Source organism: Mus caroli, unplaced genomic scaffold, assembly GCF_978045245.1.
Source record: "Mus caroli unplaced genomic scaffold, Mus_caroli_1 scaffold_1, whole genome shotgun sequence".
Taxonomy (NCBI): Eukaryota; Metazoa; Chordata; class Mammalia; order Rodentia; family Muridae; genus Mus; species Mus caroli.
Genome location: NW_028227256.1, coordinates 135,601,926 through 135,614,563, shown reverse-complemented (window position 1 = coordinate 135,614,563; position 12,638 = coordinate 135,601,926). Strand labels below are relative to the sequence as shown.

The window sequence follows — 12,638 nt, the reverse complement described above, 5'->3', positions numbered from 1 at the left end:
ATATATACAACTTCCCAAAGTCCAGCACTTGACTTCAACAGCTGAAAATCTAGTGGACAACACTCAGGATGTCAGTGACCTAAATTACTCATCACCTTGTTGGTGTTGTTTTTAAATTCTGTAACTTCATTTGCCAAACTATGTGTTTTTAAAGAAAACAAGTTTGATGACCAACCTCTAGTAAATCCTCAATACCAGCTGAGGATTGCCATGCCTTGTCCAGCCCAGAGGCTGGGGATGTGGCTCAGTGTAGAGCTCAACCCAGGCACTGCTACAAAAAAATACACTAAAATAATAAGGATCCTGAGATAGCTCGACAGGTGCTTTCCTAGTGTTAAACTCACTGTACACACTGAGGAACCTGGAAGAGCCAGTAATGCCCAGCCAAGACAGGTTGCACTACACTAGCCGGAAGGAGTTCTTGGTTTTTCTCTTTAGCTCAGTGGTTCTCAACCTTCTTAATACTGTGACCCTTTAATAGAGTTTCTCATGCTGCAGTGAACCCCAGCCATAAGATTACTTTGTTGCTACTTCCTAACTGTAATTTTGCTGCTGTTGTGAATCATAATGTAAATATCGGATATGCAGGAAATCTGATATGGGACCCCTGTGAAAGGGTCACTCAATCCCCCAAAGGAGTTGCACTCCACAGGCCGAGGACCACTGCATTAGATGTGTTCATACCAAAACAGTCTCTCTCCTCTGAATCATTCACAAGAGTTTAAATAGGAAAACTCAAAATAATTTGAGGAAAAGATAATCACCTGCCACCCAGCTGATGGCTGGGAAATGTCTAGTAACCACACCATCCATCAGTGCAGAGTCCCTGTCCTCGGGCACACACGAAAATGGGGTGTGGAGCGGGGTGGGTGACTTCGTGTTACTGCTACATACCACGGCCTGTACTGCATTATTATAATTTGAAAGTGACACACCCCATTCAACAATGCCATCTTTTTATCTGTGCCTGACTCTAACTGGCACATGGAAAGGCTCCCTGGAAGGAATGAGAAGACTAAACATTCACATGGTGCTTAGGCACATCTTCCCACGACCTTGTTTATAAGAATACCACACTATAACTCTGGGACAGTGAGATGGCTCAGAGAGTAAATGTGCTTGCAGATTGTCCTCTGACCTTCTCCACACCCATGCCACAGTACAAGCGTGCATGTGGACATGCACTCTAAATAATAAAGAAATGCAATCTTAAAATTAAATAATAATAATAAAACAATTGCAGCCAAACTTAAAATTATTAGGGATTTCCAAAAATGTCTGGCTTTATAAACATCACTGTGAAATATCTCACTAGTGTTGAAGAACTGATTTATGAGAAACCTAATGGTTAAGAGCTTGGGCTCCATAGCAAAGAAACAGGTTCAAATCCCAGGTCTACCTCCTAAAGCTGTGCATGTTGGGGAAATGATTTAACCTTTCTCAACCTCCATTTTTCTTCCTGAAAAGAACGGTCTCTATCTCCTATAATAATAGTAAAGATAATATGGTATATACATACTTGGTATATTTCCAAATATGAATGAATGCCAAATATTGTTTTTAATCACTAATTCTCTAAAACATCTAGCTTGAAGTCTACTCAGGCAAATAAAAACATAATTGAGGGCCTTTAACTATGATGCTGCAGCTTTATTTTATTAACTGGGAAAGTTATACATATAAGAAAATTTAATGAATTTACTGCACATATAGTCTAAATATACTTATATACTTATTAAAGCCATTAATTCAAAAATTACCGAACATTAATGAAGCTGGGAGAAAGCCAGTAAAAGCCAACTAGAATGTTCCTTCATGACTAACCACACCTGCTTTCCATTTTATTTCATGTCATCCTTTGGCTGTGCTGCAGATTAACCCAGGGATCGCACATGCTAGTCAGGTACTCACTACTGAGCTACATCTCCAGTCCTAGACTGTATCTTTTTAATTAGTCTAAGTTTACAAGGCTTTTTTTAATTTACAATGTTCCCTTGAGGGCTGTCTATCAGTTGTTCACACCTCACTGTAAACTTACTCATATAAGTCCTTCAAGTAACACCCACCCACCTGATGTGTCATTTGAAGAGTTGGGGGGGAGCAGCTGGGTAATTTTCTAACAAAGTGCTTGGGATTGACACAGCCCTGGGTAGCAGGTAACTGCCCCACAGCCCCACAGGAAGAAAGAGGCTCACAACTGTTAAAACAACAGAGCAACTTCCCCTCTAGGAAACTGCAAGTTCCCCGATTCATTCTACTGTCCTGAGCATTAATGTCATCCAGGGCCCCACCCATGCTAGTCAAGAACTTACTGCTAAGCTATGGCCTCCTAAATAAAGACCTCTCAAAACTCAATCCAGGGCCACTATGGGCAAGGTTTTCACTAGGCCAATGACTGGCCCGTACACTAATACACATTCTTCTATAGATACAATTAATTGTTATCTGAAATAAATCAACTTATCATGAATTTTTATACAAATAATGTCCCACTTTGCTTGAAACATCAGTTCAATCTTTTATTTGTTTGTTTGTTTGTTTGTTTGTTAATTTTTTCGAGACAGGATTTCTCTGTATACCTGTCCTGGAACTCACTCTGTAGACCAGGCTGGCTTCGAACTCAGAAATCTGCCTGCCTCTGCCTCCCAAGTGCTGGGACTAAAGGCAAGCGCCACCACTGCCCAGCAACATCAATTCAATCTTACAACATAAGAATCTTAAGTTTTTAAGTGTAAAAATGTATACCACAGTAGACAAATATTGCCTCAGATTCACAAATCAAACACACATATTTGCAGGAAAAGACAGGAAACAGCATGAAAACACAAGAAAAATCTCCCAGGTACAGACTATTGTCACAAGTACTGCACAGGACAGTGAACACAAGTGGGGGTCCTGAGGCCCCACATCACAGTGGGGACCATCAAAATTCAAAGACAAGGAATCAACCTCAGACTACAGGGGCAGCAAAAGACATGAAACAATAAAGCAGCTATTAAGACCACATCATGGAGTACGAAATTCAGTTGCACCCTCCCCAAGTCACAAGGAGCACATCCAAACCAGTGGTGCTTAACCTACACTTTACACGGGCAGCAGCTCTGGGGAGAAACCCTAACACCTCACCCCACACAATCGTGAAAGAACACTCTTCACTCCTGGCTACTGGGAAAAATGGCATATTCCACGAATATGGTTCTAAAGAACCACAGTAAATTTTGTTCCCAGTTAGTATCTACGGGGAAATGAAGTGGTTTCATTTTCTTGAGCAACATAGTAGTATATAAATATTTCCAGTATAGATTGCCCTCATCTATCCTAGTACATCTGGATAGAGAAGGACTTGCACAGCACACACATGTTAATGCACAGAGACCAAGTATGCTAAGACAGGTATTCTAAGTACATTTGACTTGCAGAATTTCTGATGATGGTCAGTAACGTCAAATTTCCTAAAGCACTTCTACTCCTGGGCTGACTGGATTCTTGTGATGTGAGAAGAGGAAGGGAAGCAGGAATACTTGATATGAGAAATCTAAGCACTGAGTGCATCAAAATATCTCCATGGTGCGTGTGCGTGTGTGTGTGTGTGTGTGACCTTGAGCTATGGTCTCACTATATAGTAGAATGTGAGAATGCAGGAGATACTGCAATGCCCACTCTACATACATATATATTTCTGTTAGATTTCAAACCTGGAACAAAGTGGAGGGTGGCACCAGATTGTCTCTGCATTCCTTAGTCCCTACAAGTTACAGGGTCCTCCTGACTGATATATCCTACCCATACCCTGAACTTTCCAGTAGGTAGAAGGGACTGTCCTTCCCTATATAATACAAACATTTTGGTTACCTGCTCTCTTGGTACCTTTGGGCCTCCTGGCTGTTGGGCTAGTTCCCCTCTCTCCTCATGTGACACAGCTCAGTCTGGTCAGACATACCCTGGACTCTCCCACTCTAACTGCACTCTCTCTAACTATGTTCTCAAACATACCTACAATAAACTTACTCCTCCACCACACCTAGGAATAGCCATAGTTCCTTTCCTTTTTTAATTCTTTTTTTCATTTGGTGCCGAAACCCAAGAGCAGCCATTTTTGTTTCCTTTGCATTTCTTTCTTTCTTTCTTCATTCACTAGTGCTCCTGTACTGTCATACCCAGTTTGTGTTTAAAATTGCTCTACAAGCACAGTTGTTTAAAATAACTTCTGCAAGTAGGTCTCTGAATTAACTGACTCAGCATGTGGTCCAATGGCCAGCCCTAGCCTACATCCAATTGATACACTTTTTCATCCTGTATTCACTCAGGATGGCAGAGTCTGTGGTGAGCTTTCTCTTAGGAAAATAAATAATGTGGCTCATGGAGAATTTACTAGAAGGTAAACAGACACTTAATCAAGCTACCTCTATAGCTATACATGACTCTATTAAACTCTTTATGAACACAGTGAGTCGCAAAATGCTATATGCAGCAAACTATATCATCACACTATCGAGAAAAAATAGTGAAATGCAGGCTAATAAATGCCTTATTATACACGATACAGGGGAAACTAAAAATTATTCAACTTAAGATTCTGATTTAAGAAAATGAATGCTGTCAAATTATTAACATGAGTTGGAGATTTAAGAAGTAGATAATTCAATACCAAGTTGGATGATCTCATCAAAGTAAAATAAGATTAAAAAAAAAAAAAAAAAAAAAAGCCCTGAAGCAAAGGGACTTGATCCTCAGAGAAATAATCCAGATAATACAGAAATAAAGGAAACAAAGTTTACTAAGGATATGTTTGAAACTGCTAATAACTACAAGTGTTAGATCAAAAGCATTTAATTTGAAGACATAAGTCTTATAAATGAAGAGAGGGAATCCAATCTTCTCAGTCTATAAAAAGAATTGTACCAGGAAAAGTGTGGTAATTGCTTTAAGAGGAATTATAATGAATTTATTAATTTCAGAAAACACAGGATTCGAGTTTTAGATGACCTGTAGCACATATCATTAACACTCTGTGCCCTCGAGTTATAAAACCAGGCCAGAGCACTGGGACAGTGATTAAACTCCGAGCATGGGGACAGTACTATAGACAAATGTCTTCATTTCCCTAGGCTTTTAATTTCTTCAAGAGAGTAGCACTTCCTATACCATAAGACTTCTGTAAGACTTAAGAACCTCGTCCACCAGGCGTGGTGGCGCATGCCTTTAATCCCAGCACTCGAGAGGCAGAGGCAGGTGGACTTCTGAGTTCAAGGCCAGCCTGGTCTACAAAGTGAGTTCCAGGACAGCCAGGGCTACACAGAGAAACCCTGTCTCGAAAACAAAAAACAAACAAACAAACAAACAAGCAAGAAACTCGTACTTTTTTTTTAATCTACAGACTTGTGCTTGACTTCAAGTAAACACTCCATAAATATTAGCTGCTGCCGCCGCTGCTACTTCTTACAGTTAGCAACGGAGATGGAAGGGCACAACACAGAGAGAGCAGAATCCTGGAGCCAAAAAAGAAAGCCTTAGAGAAGGCATCTTTGACTAAGGAAGAGTTAGTTTTCATTTCTGTGAAATGTCCGGTCTCTTTGGAGAAAGTGCTGTCAGCAAAGGAGCATAAGTTTTGTTATTAGAACTCCAGCAAGGCTGTCTCTGCTCTCTCTACTTCCCTGCCTCTGTGGGAAAGTGGGGGAGCAGAAGGGTGGCAAAGGCTTGGAGAGCCACCAAGAACAGCATTAAGATATAAACCATGGCACTGTGCTCTGGAATACAAGCTACTGGAAGATTGTCTTGCCAGGAAAGTCTCCATTTGAAAAACAGAGGCCAAAGCCAACATGAAGACATTACCAGAAACAACTCTATTAACCAGGGCAGAACAGAGACCCAACATCAGTTCTCTCAGAGCAAGCTTCAAATCTGTAGAGACTCAAAACAAAACTAACTTATTTTGCAGTATTCTAAAATGTGTTGTGTTCAGAAATAAGAATAAAATGCCTTGAAACAAGTGCAGACAGCAACAGACTAGATGAAGAGACGGCATGTCAAGCTATAGTTCACCAACTAACCAATCAAATCCAAATGAACCAAAACAGTTAGTTAGTGACTTCTCTCTGGGAACTAGAGAAATGAGTCCCCAACTAAGAGCATTTGTTGCTCTTGCAGGATTCAAGGTCAGTTCCAGTAGCATCCAGGCCAGGTGGCTCACAAGCACCTGGAACTCCAGCTCCAGGGGACTCCCAGCCCTCTTCTGACTTCTATAGGCACCAATCTGTGCACACATACACTCACATAAAGAGAAATAAACTTTATTTTTTAATCTTATATTTGACCATATATATGATGAAAAAATGAATGAACAAAGTGGTGCTCTCAACGACCCTTTACAAAGAATACTTCAACTAGTCTCCTAGTATCTACTCCTTGCAAATTATTTAGCAGGCCACTTACAACCCTGACCACAGCCCTCCATCCCTACAGGGTCAATGATGTCCTCCTAAGCAATGGTCATAGCCATGACAACTCTGGCCACTGAGGTTCAACAAGACAGTTTCTGAGGGATTTTAGCAAAGAAAATTTCTGGCTCTAAAGAAAGAGTCATAAAAGCCAAGGCCCCAGCTGGGCAGTGGTGGCGCACCTCTTTAATCCCAGCACTTAGGAGGCAGAGGCAGGCGGATTTCTGAGTTCAAGGCCAGCCTGGTCTACAAAGTGAGTTCCAGGACAGCCAGGGCTACACAGAGAATCCGTCTCAAAAAAACAATTAAAAAAAAAAAAAAAAAAAAAAAGCCACAGCTCCCTCCTCCTCCCCTTCTAAGGTCTGCTGATAGCCATCTTGACACCACAAGGTATCTAACCCTTCAGATGATAGGACTGTAATTTCATAATAAGAGCTAATGATTCACCCAATGGCATCCCTCTTATGCAGACTGTCAAACGCCTAATTTACATGGCTTAGTCTCCAAGTGGATCATAATGATGAAACAAACTTCCAAACAAGCCAAAATACAACCCAGGGTCTTGATAAAACAGACAAGTATTGACAGTTAAAAAAGAAATATGCTAATACTTTTCAAAGAATTTCCACATATTTCCCCTTATATGTTTACCAGTAAAAATAAATAAATAAATAAAGGTAATTAATAAGAGATTATAGACACATCAATCTCTCAATCTGGCATAAAGTTATACATCTAGAGCCCACTTAGTTATGAATACCATGACTTTTTAGGACATAAAAGATGATAGCTTCATAGAACCTAAAATAGTCATTATGTTTATAAGACTTAAAGCATCAGTGAAGGAGGAAAAGGTAATGTTTTTGATGTGGTTGAATATAGCTTTAAAGGAAGTCTTTAAGCCAGGTGTAGTGGCACACCCCAATCCTAGCACTCAGGAAACTAAAGTTCAAAGATCCCAAGTTTGAGGCCAGCCTGACCTACAGTAGTCAGATAGTGAGAAACAGTATCCGAAAAAAAGAAGAAGGAAAGTTCTAAGTCTTTAGAAGCTGCTGTAGAGTACAAAGCTAGAATGGACTAGGAGCTGAGGCTCCAGCTCGGTGGTTCCGAGTTTCATAGAATGTGCATGTGGTATTAAGTTCAGTCTCTAACAATGTCCCAGTTGGGGGATGGGGAGGGATTGATTTGAGGTAGTCCTGACAATTCTCTGAGCTACAAAGATGGATCAGTGGGTAAAGAGCTTGCCTCCCGTAGGTTAAAACCTAAGTTCAGATTCCCATAACTCAAGTTCAGTGAGGTAGTAGGCATCCATAATCCCAGCTCCAGGAGGAAACAGGAGGTGGAGACAGACAACCTCCCCAAGCCCACCCCAGAACCCAAGGGCAGCTAGCCTGGTGGTATACACAGAAGCTGTGAACAACAGAGACCTCATCACAAACAAGGTAGAAGGTAAGGGCCAAAACTTGAAATTCTCTTCTGACCTCTACACAGACACTATGGCAAGCGTGTGCTAGCACTCACACACAGGAACATAGACACTAATGTGTTCACAAAGCACAGACACAAAGAATGGACTGACCAGCTTGAGGAGGAGCTGAAATTGTTTATCTTGTCCATTTACGATATGCCCAACTTCGCCAGACCATATAAACTGCTAAAATACAAATGAAGATGTCTCTGGAAAGCACTGACTTTACAGCAGCCACAAGGCAAGATGGCAATAAAAGAAGTTAGTAACAGCTGCACACTGGAAGAACCAGTCATAAAAAGCAGAAGGAGCAAAGGGAGGAAGCAAGGACAAAACCACAGAGCCATTACACGAAGGTCTCGGACTCTCTAACACATGCGCAAACCAGCTGTTATAGGAAGCAGTTTCATACTTTCATAAGACCTGAAGAACACACGCTTACAATGATAAAGTGCCGAATCTTCCCAAAAGAACCTTTCCTGTTGTATAACATATCTGATGAGCACTGCTCCACACACCTGAGGTTAATAGCATGGTAGTTCTTTTAAGGCTAACTCATACCATCAATACACTATAAATTTAAGTAGGGTTTGAAAAACTAATACACAAGTGTGTGTGTGTTCGCTGGAACATTCCCAAACTGCACAGAGGATGTGGCTGTGCCTGGGGAGATCACATGGGAACAAACGACCTGGAGAGCAATGAAGATGACTTCTCTAATTGGAGGAGAACCTTAGGAGTTCTTGTTAGCCGGCAAACCTGAGCAGAGCTGTAGTTCCAGCAGACCAGAAATGAACCACACAAGCATTCTGGAGCCAAGAATGCGTGTGATTTCCTACCTAAAATTAGCCATGCCTATTTCACCACAGCTGGGCTGGGCTGGGCTCCTCTATTTTAAGGTGTGCGGAGCCAAATTACTTAAGAGTATATAATTGCTGACACCGGACTAAGAATGTCAGAAACTTTCCTCCCAGGCTTCAGGATGGCTAACTGGTTTCCAGAAAACCCCACACTTAATGGCCTTGCCATTTGGGGCTAAGTACCCTGCTAATGAGCCCTGTACTACACACAGACATGAAGACATATCGTTCACAAGACAAGCAAAAAGGAGATGCCCCTTTGTCTGTGACTGATACGCCACTCCCAAACATACAGATGCTATAGCAAAAGTGATGGAAGATGGACAGAAGTCACAATACTTTAAACAGTAAATATTTGTTTTTCCATAAGAGTGTATAGGTCTTCCAAGTTGTGCCACCCATGTTTACCTCCCCAAGTGCTGTGCAACTAGGATAAACCCAACCGAAGAGGCTACTCAGCCTACACACTTCACTCCAGAAACAGCAGGAGGGACTGCTGAAGGTCCCTTTGGTACTAGCAGGAGAATTTGTGTTATTTTCTGTTTAATGGTGCTGACTTTTCAAATACAGATGAAAGAAAATGAAAAAGCATCCCTTCCCACCAAGAACAAGGGCAGTTTTGTCAACGGGGAATGAAACGGAGCTGCAGGTTGAAATCCAAGCTGCACAGATAGCATCCATGATTTCTACAACCCCAAAGCAAAGGCCTAGCCTCTCTTTTACCACTAGCAATTTGAGATAGTGGAATAGACACCTGGAGCTATCAGGTTCCTGACACTATCAAGCTCTGGCAGAACACAGTAGGAACACTTGTCTGGACACACTCGATTACGTTAGGAGTAAAGAAACGCACATACCTTCATTTTCAGAGGCATGACACTTCACTTTCAATACCAAGTCAAAAGTTCTTTCTGGATTTTCCCTAAAATAAAGAGAACCTTGTTATATTTACTTTGCACAGAAAAATAGCCATTATCTATAAAGCTTCTATATGAGGATATTCCTATACATGTGGGCTTTTGTGGTGCTAAGAATTAAGCCCAAAGCCTGTCCATGTTGAAAACTCCATCCCTATAATTTACTGACTTTTTATTTTTTCTTGTTATTTGGGACAGGGCTTCTCTGTGTTGCCTTTGTTGTCCTAGAACTCACTCTGTAGACCAAGCTAGCCTCAAACTCAGAAATCTGCCTGCCTCTGCCTCTGCCTCTGCCTCCCGAGGACACCACCACTCTAAATCTAGTCTTTTTCCTGTCTCAGCATACTTCTATGATATTCCCGACTTGGTAGCAGAAATAGAAATGAAAATGTTTTATCAGTTTGATAAGAGTTATAGCTCAGACTTTGGAGTTCTGGATCAGGGGGCAAAGTGTGTCAGCTGTCAGAATGCTTTCTCACCTATAATGCACCCTGTCCACCTCAGAGTACCAGCAAATCAATGTGGGAAAGAATACCGTCGAGTAGTATTTTCACCCTCCTGAATCAAAAATGGAAAGCCAGTACACCCTTAAGCATCTTCTCACACTGTCACAGATCTAACATAGGCTGGCCAGCTTTCTCCAGAGGATAAAAACCTCAGACTCACAGACACGTTCTCCATAGATAGGATATTGTGCACAGGCTTTCCTGAGGTCTTTATCGTACTTGAACATGCTCAAAGTAGAGAGCTGTTCACACACTCCAAGGTAAAAAACTAACAAAAATTATTTTCTTAATATCAATTATTTTTAAGGAATTTGGACATTGGCCTCCTCATTAAATCCCCCCTTCCTTCCCCCCCCCCCCCCCACACACACAGAGAACAGAAAGTTTGTTCAGTTCCTTCACAAGTACTAGTTTGGGTTTTTGGGTTTTGTTTTTTTTTCTTCCTAACTTCTTATACTACATGCTTAGCCCATTTATTTGGTACATTTCAAAAGGCAGACTGAAATATAGTGAGATACTCAAAGCAAACAAAAATTGGTATTGTAGAGTTTCTTTCCATCAGAAGGTATAAGATTATGTCTGGGGATGTAAACCGGGCGTGGTGGCGCACGCCTTTAATCCCAGCACTCGGGAGGCAGAGGCAGGCAGATTTCTGAGTTCGAGGCCAGCCTGGTCTACAAAGTGAGTGCCAGGATAGCCAGGGCTACACAGAGAAACCCTGTCTCGAAAAAAAAAAAAAAAAAAAAAAGTCTGGGGATGTAGCTCACCAGTACACAGTATCTGCCCTAGAGTGCTTGAAGCCTTGGGTTTGACCATAATGGGAGGGAGAGGCAGGGGACTGTTAAAGGAAAAGACATCACAATGCACAAAAGTGATGATGTGTATTTCAATTACTCCTGTTAAGACTAGTGCCTGTGTATATTGGCTTGTTTAATACATAATTTCTTTAAGATATTAATGCTACCTCTCACTTCTAAACAAACACTGATTTTAAATATTTACATATTTACATATATATATACATATATTATATGACATTCTTTAGAACTGGAGGGAAAGACAACCCATACAAATTAATTTATAAATATCCACTTCTCCACTTCCTCATCCCACCATAAAACGGGCTCCAGCAATCTTTTTTTTTTAGTTCCCTCATAGTACAATTAATTGTCCAAAGAGTAAGTTGTGTGGTTTTTTTTTTTTTTTAAATCACCCTGTCCTCTATGGTGTCAAACATTAAAGGAAATATTCTAAAATGTATAACATTTCTATCTTCATAAGATATTTAGAATTTGTCTTAGGTAAATAAATCCTGACTCGGTTATACTTCTTTGCAATCTACAGGGCCTTTCACTGTGGCTCTAACACACAGCGAGGTAGAACGGAAGAGGAGGGGGCGGTCAAAGAAGAGATTTCTTCCCAAAGTAAAGTTTCCAGAGAAAAAGCTGCAAATACCCATCTCTAAGACACCTCCAAGCAGAGCCGCCACCGTTATTCAAATTGCTTTTTACCTACTCCCTAGAGCCACCTTAGTGCATATACCACTCTGCAAGCAGCACACACACTCAGCGGCTGCACAAACAAACACCGCTTTCATTTTAAACGAAAGGAAAGCATCAGAAAGCCACCCTGGCCACCCTGGAAAATCACCCTAAAGGGAACAACGGCGATCCTAACGCCGGGGGAGCGGTTCCCTAACCACCGCTCGCAGAGCTGCCCGCCGGTCTGCCGGTCCGCGGGTCCGCCGGTCCGCCCGCCCGCCCGCCGCGGCGCACGGCCGACCGGCCCAGGGAAGACGGGTCGCCGGCCGGGCAGGCTTTGCGGCCTAGCGCCGACCTCCGCGCAGCGGGCCGTACCGGGCAGGCCGCACCCGGGGCCGCGGAGGCCTGGCCCCGCCGCCGCTCACCTGGTCCTGCGGTCCATGGTCACATGTCGCTGCGGGGCCGCCGTCGCCCCGCGCCCGCACGCCCGCACACCGTCCGGGAGGCGCTGCTCCGAGCGGCGGCCGGCCCACGGCGCCCTCCGCGGCCTCGCGGGGACAGCACCGCGGCGACGCCGCCCCCGCCCCTGCCCCCGCCTCTCGGTTCCCGCGACCCGGCCGGCGGCGGCTTCGCCACCTTCCGCGAACCAGGAAGTCGGCGGGAGGGGGAGGGGGCGCTCGGGGACGCGCCCTGCGGCTGCACCTGGTCGCGCGGGCCCGGGGCAGGATCTGCCCTCCTGCTGTCCTGGGCACCAGCTCCTGCTGTCCCCGGCCTGGGAAAGCACTTCTGCCCCGGGGTTCCCACATCACGACTCCCATTCATTGCAAATTGGGAGCTCGAGTGGATGCTCCGGCTTCCGCCTCACTCCTGCCCGTGGCCCCGGTAGTGCTCTCTCGGAAACCCAGAGCCGCCCCCTCCTGATTCAGGAATGTTCAGACTTTATGCACCTGCTAACCAGCTCTGCCAAAC

At 43.3% G+C, this 12,638-nt stretch overlaps 1 protein-coding gene across 2 annotated transcripts in view; it reads right to left on the bottom strand.

The window, feature by feature from the left end:
- Window positions 1–12,239, bottom strand: part of Dennd1b (DENN domain containing 1B) — a 222,215-nt gene extending 209,976 nt beyond the window's left edge. For both annotated transcript variants that reach the window (XM_021163138.3, XM_021163128.3), the window contains exons 1-2: window positions 12,095–12,239; window positions 9,623–9,687 (exon numbers count right to left, since the gene is read on the bottom strand). In XM_021163138.3, coding sequence (XP_021018797.2) covers window positions 9,623–9,687; window positions 12,095–12,111 — 82 coding nt within the window. In that variant the 5' untranslated portion in view covers window positions 12,112–12,239. The remainder of the gene's footprint in view (window positions 1–9,622; window positions 9,688–12,094) is intronic.
- Window positions 12,240–12,638: the final 399 nt, after the last annotated feature.